General features: G+C 41.9%; 1 protein-coding gene across 2 annotated transcripts in view; it reads right to left on the bottom strand.

Moving 5' to 3' along the window:
* Window positions 1–18,839, bottom strand: part of PDE8B (phosphodiesterase 8B) — a 378,976-nt gene that overhangs the window by 311,055 nt on the left and 49,082 nt on the right. The window contains exons 3-4 of one of the 2 annotated variants that reach the window (XM_030846195.3): window positions 11,252–11,460; window positions 11,004–11,136 (exon numbers count right to left, since the gene is read on the bottom strand). In XM_030846195.3, coding sequence (XP_030702055.1) covers window positions 11,004–11,024 — 21 coding nt within the window. In that variant the 5' untranslated portion in view covers window positions 11,025–11,136; window positions 11,252–11,460. Of the gene's footprint in view, window positions 1–11,003; window positions 11,137–11,251; window positions 11,461–18,839 lie in introns of those variants that run through there. The other variant, XM_060295913.1, reaches the window with a different exon arrangement.

Genomic DNA, 18,839 nt, shown 5'->3' with positions numbered 1-18,839 from the left:
ACGTCCCAGGAAAATAAGAAATTTCTTTTCTTGGAGTTAATTAAGAGTGTAATATCTAGGGTGTGTCCTTTCCTCTCTATATCTATCCATCAGGCTGTTATAGTTCAAGCCTCAATGACTTCTGGCCTGAATTGTTGTGGCTGCCTCTTAGCTAGGCTTCGTGCCCACTCTGCTGTTTTCTTTAGCAGTCTGTACTGAGCAGTCAGTCAGGTGAGTTTTCTAAACGACCTGCATACTTTATCTCCTTTCTGAAAATCTTCAGCGGCTCCCCATTGCCGGGTGGTCTGTCCCTCCTGGATCTCCATCCTCAAAGTCTCACATTTCCAAGTGCATTTAGGATACTCTGGATCGACCCAGCATATTCCTTCTTCCCCTTTAAAAACCAGTTCAAGTATCTGCTCCCCTGGCAGCCCTCTACATCCATCAGAGCTCACCCAGAAATACAGAAATGGCTTTCTGTGTTCACGTGGAGTGAATTTAGTGTAGGGGATTGGTTTCAAAGCAGGTGATGGAAAACACTGAGTCACCAACCAGGGGACAGTGAGATTAGCACAAGCAAGAAGCTGCTACCACTCCTAGGCTGGAGGGGCAATCGGAGGAGGTGACCAGAGTCCAGGGGCCATAATCACCCTGCAGAAGCTGTACCCCAGTGGGCCTGTCTAGCAGGAAGTGGAGTCACGGCAGAGACCCAGATGCTGTGAAGGAACAGGAGAGATACCCCGATCCGCCTCTCTCCGCTACCCTCCAGTCTGGCACCTTTGCCTCCCATTGGCTGGACCAGCCGGAAGCCAGCTGACACTGAGCCTGCAAGGGTTCCCGCTCCCGCCCTCAACACAAAGAGGGCAGAGGAAGAGAGAGGGTTGGAAGGTTCCTCTTCCTGACTAGGCAGATTGTCACTGTCTCTTCTCCATTCTGATCCTATCTTTTTTATAACCCTGATCCCACTGGGCTGTGATTTCTGTTTACAAGCCTGTTTTCTTTAGTGGAATCCCACAGGGTAAGACAATGGCCTTATTCATCTTGCTAGCCTGAGCTCCTGGCATAACTCACAGTACGTAATAGGCATTTTATCTTTGTTGGATACCTATGGAGAGGAACTCCTGGAGTTACCTCCAGTTAGCCCTCCTTTTCCATCTCCTTGGCGTTGACTGTCTGAACTCTCAGCACTAAAGACTAAACAAGGAGGAGCTTGGGGTCCATTCAACTCTCTGGGTCTGCAATCCATAGCCTTATATTTAAATACTCCCAACAACAAACCCCAATAATGATTTATTCTCAGAGCACCAGCAACATATCAACCTTCTATCTTCCCACAGCTACATGAACATTATCCAAGGAAATTCCCCCAAATCTCAAGATATCTTCCCTCTACCACCCAAGATGTTTCTAGGTCACCTCTCCCTGCTGTTAGTCAGTATGTGCCCAGGGTAAACAAACTAATTTTAAAATCAGCTTAAGCAAAACATAATTAGGAAGATAAATTAGCTGCCCCCAAAAACTGCATAATGAATGCCCAAAGAGAAATTATTTTATTATCCACCATTTTTATTACCTGTGTAACATTTTCTCTTCCATCATTGCAGATGATACTCAGCTGAAAGTGTAGGGAAATACCACAGAACTTAAGTTCTGACCTTGACTGTCTGTACAATGATTATCAAGGAGAAAAACGGGCTGTTTTTGTTTTTCTTATCTTGAATTTATAACACCAGCCTAGTTGTATAACAAGGAGAGTAGAGAAAAAGACCCCTGTAATTATATTCAGACAATCAGGGTCCAACTCTTGATTCTAATTTATTGCTGGACAATATGGGCAACTTAAGCAACTTCTCAGAAATCAGTTTCTTCGAGTGTACAGTGAGGGTGAGGATAACATCTACCTCAATGGCGCCGAGAGCCAACACACGCTTACTATCTGGTTTCAAGCATTTCATATGAATCTTTAATCTTTACCACAACTTCATAAATTACCTACTATTATTTTCATTTTACACATAAGGAAACAAGCACAGAGAGATTAAGTAACTTGCTCAAAGGGTTGTAAAAATTGAGTGTGATTTTCACAGTGAAATCATTAACTGTCTGAAACACAGTAGGTGCTCAATTAATTTTTCCCTTTACAGTCCCCCTCCCCTCTTGCCAAATTAACTAATCGTTATAAAAACTGGGTTTTTTAAATTAAAGTATAGTTGATTTACAATGTTGTGTTAATTACTGCTGTACAGCAAAGTGATTCACTTATACATATATACACATTCTTTTTTATATTCTTTTCCATTACGGTTTATCACAGGATATTGAATATAGTTCCCTGTGCTATACAGTAGGCCCTTGTTATTATCCATTCTATATATAATACTAATTATATATAGAATGCTAATCCCAAACTCCTACTCCATCCCTTCCCTACCCATACCCCCTGTCTTGGCAACCACAAATCTGTTCTCTATGTCTGTGAGTCTGTTTCTGTTTTGGAGATAAGTTCATTTATGTCATATAGATTCCACACATAAGTGATATCATATGATATTTGTCTTTCTCTGTCTGACTTACTTCACTTAGTACAATAATCTCTAAGTCCATCCATGTTGCTGCAAATGTCATTATTTCAATCTTTTTTATGGATGAGTAGTATTCCATTGTATATATGTACCACATCTTCTTTATTCATCTGTCAATAGACATTATGCTGCTTCCATGTCTTGGCTACTGTGAATAGTGCTGCTATGAACATTGGGGTGCATGTGTCCTTTTGAATTATAGTTTTGTCCGACATACACCCAAGAGTGGCATTGCTGGATCATATGACAACTTTATTTTTAGTTTTTTGAGGAACCTCCATACTGTTTTCCATAGTGGCTGCACCAATATACATTCCCACCAACAGTGTAGGAGGGTTCCCAGAAAATGATTTTTTTAATGAAGCTCTTTGTTCAAGGGGCCTGGATCCTTCACTCCTAGCTGTGCACTCATTGTACTCTGTACCTCAGTTTCCCCCTGTGTAGAATGAAACAGCAGACTATGTCGGCAGCCCCCAATCAGCGGCCTATGAGCTGGACCTGGCCCACAGTTACACCTTGTTACACTGCATAATCTTTACACTTTAAAAAAGTAGTTGCCAATGTTTAAAAATCAGTAGATTTCCTAACTTGTCTCTCTTTCTCTCTCACACCCACACCCACACCCCCAACACACATTTCAGGGTTTTCTTGGAAAATGAGCCCATCTGGCTACATGGGCTCTCATTCCCACAGGTCAATATTCACCTCAAGTTGAGTGCGGCCACCGCCTTTTACAAGGGACAAACATTCCCCAATTTGCCACCATCCCCATTTCTCACACTTTCATGTAGACAGATGAGTCTACAACTTCTGGACTCAATGATCATTGAGGTCTCTCCCTTCTACCACTAAGAGTCCATGATTCCCTGACACTTGAAAGCCTTTCTCAGAGGAAGTATCCACTGTAGGGCACCATAGATTTTCACGGATGTTGTTGTCACATAGGGTGACCAATTCATCCCAGTTTAACTGGAACTTTCCCCTTTTAGGCTGAAAGTCCTGCATCTGAAGAAATTCCTCGATCCCAGGCCAACCAGGTTGGTTACCCCATGTGTCATGTCCTAAGCTCACCCCTCCAGCAGCCTCTCCTATCTGGGAGATGAGGATACCATACTACACCCTCGTGCCCCTGAGTCTCCTTGGGCAGCTCTGCGGTGTTAGTAGAGCTTGCCTAGCATCCCCCCAGCCAGAGTATTTGTTGGGGGAGCTGGGGTAGGCCGAATGAGAGGGCCTGGACCTGGTTACACGGCCGGGTTCAGTATGACTTTAGGTGGGTCACTCAGTCTCTGGGCCTCTCTGCTCTGCCATTTGTTCATTAAACAAATATTCATTAAGTGCTCCCCATGTGCCAGGCACCATTCAAGGCACAGCAGTGAATAAGTGAGAAGGTCCTTGCCCTTAGAGAACTCACATCTAGAAGAAGAAACAGAGAGTAAAACAAGTACACAATATCTGATAGAATTTCAGGTGGTGACAATGCCATAAAGAAACCATTGACCAAATGGGAGAGGCAAAGTTCACAGAGCCACAGGGGCCATCAGCAATTTTGACAGGTGCCAAGCAGTACCAGAAGTGAGTCCAGGTTCCACCTGGCCTCCCGTTTTGAACAATATGAAATTCTTAAGTTTGGGACTTTTTTTTTTTTTCCCAGTACGCAGGCCTCTCACTGTTGTGGCCTCTCCCGTTGCGGAGCACAGGCTCCGGATGCGCAGGCTCAGCGGCCATGGCTCACGGGCCCAGCCGCTCCGCAGCACGTGGGATCCTCCCGGACCGGGGCACGAACCCGCGTCCACTGCATCGGCAGGTGGCCTCTCAACCACTGAGCCACCAGGGAAGCCCAAGTTTGGGACTTTTTGACTCAAGTGTTACAAGTAACAATTCAATTTTTCAATTATAAAATGTTTCTTTTTCAATGAAAAACAGCTTTATGGCTACAATCCATATCAATATCAAATCTGGTTCTCATACAGATGGATCGGAATTCACCAAGTCAAATCCACTCAAATAACAGTGTTAGGGTTGAGGAAAGAGAGAGGCCAACCTTATTAGCAAACTGACATTTTATTAAACAAAGTGTAGCTGCAGTCAGGGGCCCATGTGCTAAAGCCGGATGCAGAAAAATGAATGAATGAATGGACTGCCTAATACCTCCCTCCCTCCCCCGAAAGAGTTGTATATTGCCTCAGTGAAAGAAGTATCCACTTATAACCAATTAAATAAGGTAAACTAGTACAGTACGTCATTCATTCATTGCACAAATAGGTACTGAGTACCTACTATGTGCCAACACTATTGTAAATAATGAAAGAAGGTGATACTTGGGAAGTCCAACATATTTATCTATATTTAAAATAACTTATTTTTCTGATTATAAAATAATAAATTGCTTTTTATAATTTTGAAACTTAAAAAAAGGAATAAAACCATCCTTCAAGGCAGAGTTTCTCAGCCTCGGCACATACAACATTTGGGGATGGGTAATTCTTTGTTGCAGGGGGCTGTCCTGTGCACTGTAAGATGTTTAGCAGCAGCCCTGGTCTCTCTATCCACTAGAAGCCACCAGCATTCCCCCATCCCCAGTCGTTAATACCAAAAATGCCTCCAGGCTTAGCAAATGCCCCTGGGGGAGCAAAATCACCTCAGATCCAGAACGGCTGCTTTAAGCAATCCACTTTGCTACACAATAGGGGCCTCAGAAGTCAAAGCCTACGGAGAGACCCCCTTTTTCCTGCAGGCAAATAAGCAGGCGGTTACCTCCTGGAGGAGCCCTTGTAATCCCCTTCTCCCTGATGTCAAGATACCAGCCCTCCAGAGAAAGGCAGTGCTGTCCCGGGTCTGGGTTGGGACGACAGAGTGGAGGTAGGGATGGACAGTGATTGCCAAGGGGATCAGCGAGCTTCTGGAGCTTTCACTGTGTGCGTCACCGCTGCTGATCCAAGCCATGCCCCAGACCTGTACTTCTCCAAATGAGCTTTGCTAACAACCCTGGAAGAAAAGCTCCCCCTGTGCAAGGCTTACACACCCACACATAAGTCCATCAGCCTGAGGCTGCTCTAAACAAGGAGGATTAAACTGTGCCTGTCCATCTTGAGCACTGTTAGGAGAGAGTCTCCAAAGCTGGGAGCAGGCATGCCTGCCTGTGCGCCCTGCTATACAGACTGCACAAAGGGTCCCTTGTGCACAGCCTAATCAAAGACAGAACCAAACAACCTGCCTGGCCTTTCAGCCCCAGCTTCGGCTGGTTCTTCAGAACAAACACTACTCACTAAGAAGCGAACATTTTCAGTTGGTAGAAAATGTCACCATGAGCCCAGGTCAGGCACAGTGTTTGTACGTACATTAACCTGGGTCTTGGCTGATTGGAACAGAAGCAAAATTAGCCTTTTGTGTTACTACCTAGGGACTCAGATTCACTGGTTCCCAATCATAGGAAGGAGAGCTGGAAGAAGAAGAGGGAGGGGGTGGCAGAATCTGAGTTCTGCTTTTATTCATTCATTTCCTACACACTTGTTGAGTTCCTGTTTTATGGCCAACACTGTTCCTGGGGAGAACTTAGCTTTAGATGGAACCTTTCAGGGTTCACTAAATCAGAAGCTCCTGGAGCCTGATGAGGAGACAAGCTGATGGCCCACCTAAAGGGGGCGCGACTCCTCAGCTCTAGCTGCCTGTTGCTATCATGGCCTATGAGCCAGATTTGCCAGAATTTCTGGATTTTCAAGAGAAACTGGAAAACTGGATTTCTATGTGAAATCTTTTTATTTTTAAGCATAGTCTGAAATTTTAAAATAAAAACAAAACAAAACATTCCTGCACGGACAAAAATGATCCAGTCTGCAAGCCTTTAAACCATAACTTTGGCTTTAGAGATGGTAGGGAGTACTGATTAAGAGTCAAGTACCTGGAAGGGGTAAGAAGGGTGTCTGGTTCTACCTCTTACTTGCTGTGTGACCTTGGGCAAGTTACCTAACTTCTCTGTGCCTTGCTTTCCTCATGTATTAAATGAGCATGATGAAGTACACTGTAGACTTAAATGAGAGAATGCGTGTACATGCCTGATCTACAACAGATCAATAAACATGAGCTATCATTTTTACAGGTCATCTGGTCCACTCTCCCAGAAATCCCTTTTACAACAGCCTTGGCAGTTGAACATCTGGTCACTGCTTGTGTGCTTTCTGAGACAGGAAGCTCAGGGCTTCTTAGGGAATCCCAGTTGTATAACAACCCCCAAATCTCAGTGGCTTAATCCAGTGTATGTTCATTTATTGCTCATGTCCCAGTCTAGTGTGAACACATCCGGTGCTCTATCCTACCCCATGCCCTGTGGATCCATATACCTTCTATCTGGTAGCTCTGCCATCTCCCAGGACCTTCCCAGAATCCTCTACTGAGTTCTCTGTTTTCAGCTAGCTAAGAGGAAAAAAAGAAAGAGAGAGAGAGAGAGAACATCAGGTGCACCACATCTGCACATTCCCATTTGCCAGAACCCTGGCACACAGCCCCAATCTAATTGTAAAGGAAGCTGGAACGTGAAATGTTCTTCTGCATCCAGGAAGAGAAAACAGCATCAGTGAACATCTAAACAATCTCTGTTATGCTCTGCATTCGTATAAAGACAATTCTGCAGACTCAGAATGTCTGCCTGTTGGTCCCAGTCTTGCCCGTCAGTGCAACAGGCACAGGACAGCAGGAAGACACAAGCTGGGGCACAGGTAGGTGTGGATTTGAAGCTCAGTTCAAATACTTGCTAGTTTTGGACCTTGAGCAAATGGCTTCACCTCTTTGTATCTCAGTTTACTCATTTGAAAGATAAAGATAGTAATTACCTCCCTGGATTGTTGTAAGATGGAATAAGATAATACATGTGTTGGCACACTGCCTAATATATGATACACAACCTAGAATTAATGCTCGTATCTCCCCTGGTCCTCTTCTACATGAATGCTTTCCAGGAATTTTAAAATGACTATAATTATTTCTGTAAGTTTTCTCTTCTCCCAGTTTCCTCAGCTATTTTCATTGTTTTTATGTCGTGTCATTACCAGCCCCTTCACTCTCTGGATGGCTGTTCCATAGACATACCTCAGTTTGTCAAGGGACCTAATATGCTGCCTGCCTTAATTAGGTTTCCCTGAAAACAGACCCTGAGATAGGACTTGCGTGCAGATAATTTGGGTTGGGGGGGAGTTATCTTAGGAAACAGAAGTCGGGCAAATGGGGAAGGGAGAAAAGTCAACAAATGAGTGGGCTACAGCTCTGGGTAACTGGGGTTCAATCCCATAGGGGTTCTGAGGAATATGTAGAAGGCACCTTAGAACTGTCCACATTCTATGTCCTGCAGGATGAAAAGGCTGGGGCATTTACTTATGAAATCCTGCTCTCATTGGTTTAGAGCTGCCCCCAACCCAGGGGTATTACTTGCCTTAAAGTATGGGTTGTGCCTATATATAGCTGAGCAGACTTTGCAGACTCCTAAACAGCCCAGGGGAGAGACACTGTGACGTGAGTCTGGATGGACACTGGCAAGGTGCATGGCCGTGTTCACCACAGCTACCCTGAAATCTGGTGGCTGAAGGATGCGGCTCAGAACATCACAAGCTCTGCTATGATGCCTCTAACAAAAATGTCTGGAAGACTCCACCCCACGTGTTCATAAAGGTTGTGCCTGAGTGTAGGGATTACAGTGATCGTTATTTTATCTTTTTAATTTGTTTTGTTTGTTTCCCCAAGGAACACGTGATGGCCAAGAATAAATACTATGAGCCAAGGCAGGGTCTGACCAGTGTAGAAAAGAAAATATAATAGCTCATTAAAAGTAGACTGAGGGAGGGCTTCCCTGGTGGTGCAGTGGCTGAGAGTCCGCCTGCCGATGCAGGGGATGCGGGTTCGTGCCCCGGTCCAGGAAGATCCCACATGCCGCAGAGTGGCTGGGCCCTTGAGCCATGGCCGCTAAGCCTGCGCGTCCGGAGCCTGTGCTCCTCAACGGGAGAGGCCACAACAGTGAGATGCCCGCGTACCGCAAAAAAAAAAAAGTAGACTGAAGGTAAAGAGAGAAGTAGAACTGCTTATATTCATACATGATATCACCTTGTGCACAGAAAACCCCAAGGAATCCACATACAAGATGACTAGAACTAATCATGAGTTTAGCAATACTGTAGGATACAAGATCAATAGTTAAAAATCAATTGTATTTCTATACTAGCAATGACAAATCCAAAAATAAAAAATGTTTTAATTCTACTCACAAAGTATAAACAGAATAAAATATTTAGGAATCAATTTAATAAAAGAAGTGCAAGACTTATACACTAAAAATTATAAAATATTACTAAGAGAAACTAATGAAGATTCAAATAAACAAAGAAACAATCTCTATTTACAGATAGGAAGGCTCAATATTGTCAAGATGCAAATTCTCCCCAAATTGATCTGTATATTCAACACAATCCCTATCAAAATCCCAGCAGGCTTTCTTTTTTTTGATAGAAATTGACACACTGATCCTAAAAATTATATGGAAATGCAAAATAATAATTTATTATTATAATCAAAATAATTTTGCAGTAGAAGAACAAAGTTAGAAGACTTATATTACCTGATTTCAAAATTTACTATAAAGCCACGTGACTCAATACAGTGTGGTATTGGTGCAAGAAATACATATAGATCAATGAATGAAGTTTGAGAGTCCAGATATAAACACTTGCATTATGGTCAACTGATTTTTGATAAAGGTGCCAAAATAATTCAACGGGGGAATGAATTAGTCTTTTTTCAGCAAATGGTGACTATTGCATATCCCCTACATACAAAAACATAAACTTAGGCCCTTATCTCACATCATATATAAGAAAAGAACTTGAGTGTATCACAGGCCTAAATATGAGAGCTAAAACAATAAAACTTCTAGGAAAAAAATAGGAGAAAATCTTGGTAACTTTGGGTTGAACAAAGAGTCCTTAGATATGACAACAAAACCATGGCACTTAAAAGAAAAAATGATAAATTGGACTTCATCAAAATTAAACTTTTGCACTCTAAAAGTTCACTAAGCAAAAATTTTTTAAAATAAGCTATAGACTGGGAGAAAATATACAGAATTATAGATCTTATAAAGGACTTGTATATAGAAGAAATAAAAAAACTCTTACAACTCATTAATAAGACCACCCAATTTAAAAACGGGCAAAAGACTTAAATAGATATTTCACTAAAGATGGTACACAAATGTCTAAAAAGCATGTGGAAAGATGCCCCAATCATTAGTCATTAGGGAAATGCAAATTAAAACTACAATGAGATTCTACTATATACCTCCTGGAACAGCTAGAATGTAAAAGAGAGACAACACCAAATGTTTGTGAGGATGTGGAAGAACTGGAATCTTCATACATTGTTGATAAGAATGTAAAATAGTTCAACCACAGTAGATGACAGTTTGACGGTTTCTTTAAAAGCTAGACATACATTTACCATACAACCTAGTGATTCCACTCCTAGGAATCTACCCAAGAGAAATAAAAACATATGTCTAGATGAATGGATAAAGAAGATGTGGCACATATATACAGTGGAATATTAGCCATAAAAAGAAACGAAATTGAGCTACTTGTAGTAAGGTGGATGGACCTAGAGTCTGTCACACAGAGTGAAGTAAGTCAGAAAGAGAAAAACAAATACCGTATGCTAACACATATATATGGAATCTAAAAAAAAAACAAAAAAAATGGTTCTGATGAATGTAGGGGCAGGACAGGAATAAAGACGCATAGAGAATGGACTTGAGGACACGGAGAGGGGGAAGGGGAAGTTGGGATGAAGTGAGAGAGTGGCATGGACATATATATACTACCAAACGTAAAATATATAGCTAGTGGGAAGCAGCTGCATAGCTCAGAGAGATCAGCTCGGTGTTTTGTGACCACCTAGAGGGGTGGAATAGGGAGGGTGGGAGGGAGGGAGACGCAAGAGGGAGGAGATATGGGGATATATGTATACGTATAGCTGATTCACTTTGTTATACAGCAGAAACGAACACAACATTGTAAAGCAATTATACTCCAATAAAGATGTTAAATAAAAAACAAAAGAACAAAAAGAAACATATGTCTGCACGAAGACTTGTACGTAAATGTTTACAGTAGCATTATTTATAACATTCAAAAACTGAAAACAACCCAAATATCTGTTACCTGATAAATGTATAAACACAATGTTATACCACCAATTAAGAGAATACTCCACTCAACAACCATGGTGAACTTTTGAAAGTGCAAATTAGACTTGGGATTTTAAGGTTAAATGTAAAAGAGAGTTGTTGCAACATTGTTAACAGTTTAGAAATATTTAAGCCTGTATAAGTTTATATGATGTTACATTTTGGTACCTGTATAAGTCATTTTGGAGCTGACACACCTTGTTTCTGATCTGCTTACTCACCTCATTGGTGTGAAGCAGCATCCGGGCTTGCAATCGCTCTCCTTCCCTGAATTCCCTTTCAGTTTGTCGGACTCCTGGGCCAGATGTATGTGTTTAGCCCCATGACGAAGGACTCCAGCTTCTGTAGGACACCCTTGTCAACAAGTTCAAAGACAACAAGAACAAATATGAGTTTCAACCTGTCTGTGGAATTCTGGCTCATGTTCATGGGATACCAGCCTGCTCGTTGACCTTCCCTTTCTGCTTACCTGCCTGTGGACTTCAAAAGTTTGACTGGGATCAGATGTGCCTCCAAGCTCATACAGCTGTTGGAGTATTCAGTTTCTTGCAGGTTGTCGACTGAGGACCTTATTTTCTTGCTGACATCAGTTGGAGGCTGCCTTCAGCTCCTTGCTGATATGGTAGCTCAGGACAAGGCAGTTTGCTCCTTCAAAGCCGGCAAAGGAGGGGAGGTCTCCTAGCAAGACGAATTGCAGTTTTATGTAATATAATCATGTGCACATAATCACACATATCCAACTGCCTTTGCCAAATTCTACCAATCAGAAGCATTTCACAGGTCCCGTCCACACTCAAGAGGAATCACAAACAGGAAGTAGGGAATGTAAGGGCTACCCTAGAGTCTGTCCACCACAGTCTACTCTCTGGTCCCCAGTGATGTGTGTCCCTCCCACATGAAAGATACATTTACTCCCTCCCAATTTCCCCAAGAATCTCATACCTTTATAGCATCTGCTCAAAGTCTAGAATCTCATCATCTAAATCAGGTCCAGGTAGGAATGAGTCTCCTTAAGTATAGTTACTCTCAGTCTACAAAACTAGACAAGCTATCTGACACCCAGCCATCCAACACACAGTAGAGGAACAGGTATGTAAAATAGTTATAGACATTCTATTTAAAATGGGACAGGGGGGCTTCCCTGGTGGCACAGTGGTTGAGAGTCCGCCTGCCGATGCAGGGGACACGGGTTCGTGCCCCAATCCGGGAGGATCCCACATGCCGCGGAGCGGCTGGGCCCGTGAGCCATGGCCGCTGAGCCTGCGTGTCCGGAGCCTGTGCTCCACAACGGGTGAGGCCACAGCAGTGAGAGGCCCGCGTACCGCAAAAAAAAAAAACAACAAACAAAAAAACTGGAAGATACTTTGGCAATCAATGAGCCAGTCTTCCATCTAATACAATAAAATGGGATGGGATATATGAAAGGTGAAAAGGAGTTACCAATCCAAAGAAATTTTGAAATTCAGCCTAGCAAACTCTTACCAGAGTTCCTCAATTAGATTCTAGGGCCTGGGAATAATCCACAGTAACTCTTGGTTCTGCCCTCTGAGTCATGTTACCTTTTTCACAAAAGGTAGCACATTTGTAGCTGAGTACTTTTTTTTTTTTTTTTTTTTCCGGTACGCGGGCCTCTCACTGTTGTGGCCTCTCCTGTTGTGGAGCACAGGCTCCGGACGCGCAGGCTCAGTGGCCATGGCTTACAGGCCCAGCCCTGAAAAGATTCCTGAAATCTCCGCCTGAAAGATTCATGGCGGAGACACAGAAGACAGAATTAGGGAGGCAAGAGCCAGGTTTCAGTTGGTATCAGTTGCTATTTAAAGTGCCGGGATGGCGGCTCTGGAATGCTGCTGTCCTGACGCCCTCTAGTGGTTCAGACTGCGAAGCCCACCTTTTCTGAGAACCAGGAGAAAAATGCTTATTGCTAAGTCAGCTCGCTCTCCAAGAAGTTTCTCTTGATTAGCGAGACTTAGGGAAAAAAGAAAAAAAAAAAAGATCCAGAAATTCTTCTATCAACGTTCTTGTGAGATACTCAACCAGTCTTTACACAAACACTTCCTGCATCACTAGGCGCCTCAGTCCTCTTTGACTATCTCTAATTATTATAAAACGCTTCCTTCTTCTCAGCTGACACTCCATCACTGAGACCTGTACCACTGGCTCTGCGTTTCCCTCTGGAGCTGCATGGCACAATTCCAATCTCTCTTGCACCTGACAGCACCTCAAATATTTGAAAATGACTTCTTGTCCTCCTCAGCCCGAGCTTATCTTCTCCAGACCAACACACGTGGTTCCCTCTACTGTTCCTCATTTGACCCAGCTTTCAGTTTCTGTCCCAGTTGCTCTCTTCTGGAGGCATTTCAACAGCCCCTGAAAACACACCGATGGCAAAAATGGCCTCCACCCTGAGAGGTGGCCCATCTGCCCACAGTGCGGAGGGGCTGTCGCCGCCCTCCCAGTGCACACTCTAACTCCAAGGGCTGTCTGGATCAGCCTTGTCCAACAATGTCAAATGATGGATGGATGGAAGGCTACGATCTCCCTCGTCTGGACTTTCCCACTAGCCTTGCTTTACTCTCTTTGTAGCCTTGAAGCATTTTCTGTATTTGGACAGAACTTATCAGTTTCCTACATAATACTGTATGCAAACCACCTGGACAGGTGACCAGGTCTGGGTGAAGTTGGCCTGCCACTGAGCAGAGAGCTCTTGAGCAATCTCAAGAATGACTTCTTCCCTTGTGAGAATGAAGCTTAGTAACTTGAGACTGGATTCTAACCTTCATGTTGGGGACATCTGACCAGACTACATCCCTTCCACTGTAGCTGAGGCTCATTTTCTCTCATATCTCCCTCTATGGAAACAGAGAAGAAAGACTTGGTGTCAATAATGTAACATCCCTCTATAATTTGAAGAGACTGATATTCAGTCTACTCACACCTCTCTTCTCTGAACTAATGTAGACTTTTCCCTGAAGGGCTATTTTTCAAAAGCTTTCATCATTTACTTTGTCTCCCCTGGCTCCTTTCCAACTTCTCCATAACATCCTACCCTTATGGGGCCAAGGACTGAACAGTATGTTTTAATGACTGATATTGGCTATAGATTAAGAATTATATCTGTGAAAATATTTCCATTATAACATAGCTCATTGTACAAAGATTTATATACCTAAGGAGTTCCTGGCTGGCATATAACAAGTTATGTTTCAGTTATTTGAAAGTTGGGCACATTTTCCCACAGAAACAGTGGTTCCCAGCCCAGCCAAAAAAAAAAAAAAAGCCAATTTAGATCACACAGCAATAATGATATCAGGTTGAATTTAGGGAATAAGAATTCTCTGATCTTAAGCTTAAGAGATGCAGAAAGATGAAATGAGAATTTCTGTCTCAATTTCTCAGCGGAGGCTGCTCTTCGGGGACATTTTGAAATGGGTGACTCTTAACTTTGAATATCTTCCCACATTCTTTTCTGGCCCTCTCCCACCTCTTCGGGTCCTTATCCCAGTCTCCTAGTTCCCAATATTCTAGTGTTGTCAGAAATCTCCTAGGGTGCTGCCTCACTCAGATCTCCCTACATTCTGCAATTCTCCATGCTTCAATACACCTGAGCTCCCCTTGCCCATGACCCATCATCCATCCCCTCAGGAAAGCCAAGTTCAGGTGGGGTTAGAATGACAGGTATCTCATCAAATCAACTGCCATTAATGAATTCTCAATGATGCCTCTGTTTTTAAATGGATATCTTAGATAGTCAAAAGATTCTTATCTGTGCAATTTCAGGCAGTGTCAGAAAATTTTAAAATACAGATTATATGAGGGAAGATTTTGGTGAATATGGAAGCCTTATAGTAGATATGTTCATTCTGCCTGATGGGAGTGTATCCCAAATGGTACCTCCTTTCCACAGATTCCCTCCCTCCTCTATTTCTGAATCACAGATATATGCTCCATATTGTTTTTCAAATTGTTTTTGACAAATTGCTGTTCTCTTAAGAAATTGAGTGAAAGCAACCATGCCAAAAAAAAAAAGAAAAGCACATACTGTAGGATTCCATTTATATAAAATTCTAGAAAAAGCAAACTAATCTATAGTGACAGAAAGTAAATCAGTGGTTGCCCAAGTTCAAGGCAGGAAGGAGAAATGAATTACAAAAGGGCCTGAGGAAACTGTTGGAGGTTATGGAAATGTTCACTCTCTTCATGTGGTAAAGGTTTCATGGGTGCATACATCTGTCAAAATTTAACACACTTTATTACACTTTAAATATGTGTAGTTTATTGTACATCATTTATACCTCAATAAAGTTGTAAAAAAAGAAAAATGAAAAAAGACTAACATACACACACATACATTTTTCTTCTCAGAATTGACACTTATTAATAGTTTATCATATTTGCCTCATTAGTGCTTATATAAATTAAATAAAACAGATAATAGTTAAGTCCCTAACCACTGTTCTATTTCTTCACCCCAAACCCCAGAAGCAACTATGATGAATTTAGTGTATATCCCAACCATCTGTGGTAATTTTACATGCATATATATGTATTCTTAAATAATACACATTATTTATGTGTTTTAAAATTCATGTAAATGACAACATGCACATTTTATTCCACAAAATTTCTTCTTTATTACATTGTCATGAGTTGACATTACATAAAGATTTTTACACACAGATATATTATGTTACATATAGGTACAACCCATTCCTTCTAATGGCTGTTATAACAATTCATATCATAATATAATAGAATATTATGATCATGCACATCACAATATACTAGGATATTATGATTAAAATCATATCACAGGATAATACGAATATATTTTATTTATCCATTCCCCCTTTGATAGGCATTTCCGTTGTTCTCAATTTTCATAATTACAAGCAATATTGCAATAAGCTGCAAAATTTTCAAAACAAACCTCATGGTATTGGCAGTAGGAGTTACTGGGTAGTGGCCACCAATTAAGTGGACGGGTGGGTTTGTTGAGTCAGATGCTGGTAAGGAGGAGTGTCCTGCTTCAAGGATCTGCGGTCTGTACAGAAATAGCCAAAGTCGGATATGACCCTGTCTCCAAATTGCAGCTGAACAAAGTGGCTCTGTGATGCATCCTGCAGAGCTGGAGATGATTCAGAGGACTTTAGTGGCCCACAGAGTTTAAATCTGAGTTGGACACAGAAGGGATCCAAAGCAGAGGACCTTCCATGACACAGGTACAGCAAATGCCTTTAGCAACAAGCCATGAGCAATTCAACTCTATCCGCTGCTGTTTAAATTCTTGAGGGTTTTAATGTTAAATGAGCATCAGAAAATGTATAGTCACTCTTCTAGATTACTGTGTGATGTATATGTAGTAAACCTGCCTTGTTGGTAGTATTATTCGGATCCTTCTTTATGTTTAATTTTTACTTTCTTGATTTGGTAAAGTCTCAAGGTACCATGTTAAAGTCTCCACTATGATTGTATTTCTAACACATTTTGCTTTGTATATTTTGATGCACTGCGATTCAGCATATACAGATTCCCAAATGTTATGTCTTTCTTGTGAATTTTACCTTTCATTATTATAAAATTATATCTCAAAAGTGTGAAGAGAACCTCCAGCATTTCAGTGGGCTGAGTTGATGCAGAAGAGTTCCCCTTCGGCTACTACTACTGAGAAACGCTGGACAGTCGTGTATATATATATGCCATTGACAGAAAGAAAGGGAACTCTCCCTATTCTAGAAACAAAGAGGGAACCTAGAGGCTGAGCAGTAAGTAGGGGCTAATGCCTCTGTAGCCTGTGCAGGGTTTGGACCACCTAGGGATTTTAACACCCTTGCAGGCCAATAAGATGTTGTCTCTGGTGTGAGCAAGGAAGCAATGGGCGGGCATTGAGCAATCTGCAAAATCTGAATTGCCGAGCGCTAGGCTACTGGCAAAAACAGGATCAGATAAGTTCCTGCATCCTCAGGCTACAGGTGAAAAAAAAATTCATCCACAAAAACTTGAAACTATACCTGTGTCATACATTGGCACGAGTTCTGCATTTTCACTGTGAGACAGAAATACCAGGCTGAGAAGGAACATAAAAGCAAGTTGAGAACTGGTGATGTCTCTAGGAGACTAGCAGAAGCAAACTTGCAGCCACAGTGAAGGGACAATCTAACAACCCCAGGCACACAGTTCTTCCCCAAGGGAAAAAACCCTGCTGAAAATAAGCTCACAATAAAAATTACAAATCATAGGAGGAAGTCACCCAGGGCCAGATCATGAAATGAACAGGAGAAATAATGCCCCACGAAGTAGAGAAAACAGATCAACCTATAGATGGCTATAAAATAAGTATGTTTTAGATGAAAGAAGGAATAGAGAGTACAAAGGAAAACAGGAAATCACAGAAAAAGAAAAGGTAGATTTGGAAAAGGACCAAATAGTTCTTTTATAAATGAAACCTATATCCACTGAAAGTCAAAACTAAATAGATATATTTAATACTTGCATAGAAAATAAGGAAACTGGAACTAAGGACATGACTCAGAATGTAGCACAGAGGTAAAAAGGGGGGGAAAAAAGAGTTTAAGAATCACCAAGGACAGAATCATAAATAACAGAAAATATACCCATTAGGAGTTACAGAAGAGGGAAATAGGAAATGGGGAGGAAGCAACAACTGAAGTGATAATGACTGAGAATTTTTACCAAATTGGCAAAAGACGGTGTACAGAGAAGTACACTGCATCAGAATATATTGCTATGTAACAAACCAACCCCAAACCTGGTGGATTAAAAACACCACTGTTTATCTACATCATAGTTCTATGGATGAACAAGGTGGGCTTGGCTCTGCTGAGAGGTTACCCACGCGTCTGTGGTCAGCAGGAAGTGGCCTCACTCACTTTAGCCGAATGAGAAATAAAGGGGAAGAGAACTGGCTGAGCCCCTGAGGGCTCCCTGCAAAGAGCGTATTCTGTTTCCCTCAGCAACTACTGGGCTGCAGACAAGTCAGCCTCACACTGCCCAAAGGCCTCTGTGTTCTGATTTAATGTTTTGCAGCTGGGTTTTCAAATGGGCTGTTGTGTAGCATGTTCTGCCCTTTTACACAGATTGTGACAGACGTCGACTTCCTGGGAACAACTTGGATTCAGGAGGGAACTTGGAGTCATTTTCATGAATGACTTGACATTTCTTTGCCTCTGTTGCAAGCTTGGGGTAACTAATTGTTAGTTTTACCTATGACCACTTCACCCTCTGAATTCAGTTCAAAGTATCTAAATAAAAAACGAAATCATTTGGGTCAGTGTTAAAATTTGCTCTGCTAGGACTGCAGGACTAAGACTTTTTGGGGGGGGGGTGTGGATTATGGTTAATGTTTAAAAGAATCAACAAGAATTATATTTACACAGTCCTGTAGATTGATGATTGGGCATAGTAGGAAAGGGGGCTGGATTGTGGGAAATAAAAGCAGGTAGAAAAGTTGAAAATAATTGATTAATTGATAACTGATTAATTCAAAGGAAAAAACAAGATGGCTTTCCTATTTAGGGTTTCCTAAACCATGAATCCTTATTCCTCTCAGTCAAGAAGTAGATGCTAGAAAGAATTTGTTTTTCCTAAATAAATTCCACACCAGAGTCTTTGATAAACAAACTCATAGGAAAGAAGGAAATCTTGTTAATCATCGCAATAGACTAGAATGACAGCACGTCGTTTACCTGTTCTGGAAACACCCTGTTCTGGAAAGGGCTCTCAGGCAGATAATCCTCACCCACTTGTTCTACTCAAAATATACATGCTATTGGGCAAAGAAAAAAGAAACTGACAGCAAGTGGGAAAAGTGTCACTTGTCCTAGGAAACTCCTAACTTAATCCATTTAGGGCCTGAAAGCAGGGACAGAGGGTGAAGGGTTAGGGAGGGGTGACGATAAGACATCATTGTGGTGCTTCAGGCTGACAGGGGCTGAGGAGATGGCATCCTTAGGCTCCAACTTTCCAAGGATGGTACCTATTTCAGATATTCAGACCTTGGACTTGTCATAACAGATGTTTAGATAGATGGTTTTGAGACT

Source organism: Globicephala melas, chromosome 3, assembly GCF_963455315.2.
Source record: "Globicephala melas chromosome 3, mGloMel1.2, whole genome shotgun sequence".
NCBI classification, from domain to species: domain Eukaryota; kingdom Metazoa; phylum Chordata; class Mammalia; order Artiodactyla; family Delphinidae; genus Globicephala; species Globicephala melas.
This window is presented reverse-complemented; position numbering and strand designations above follow the sequence as displayed.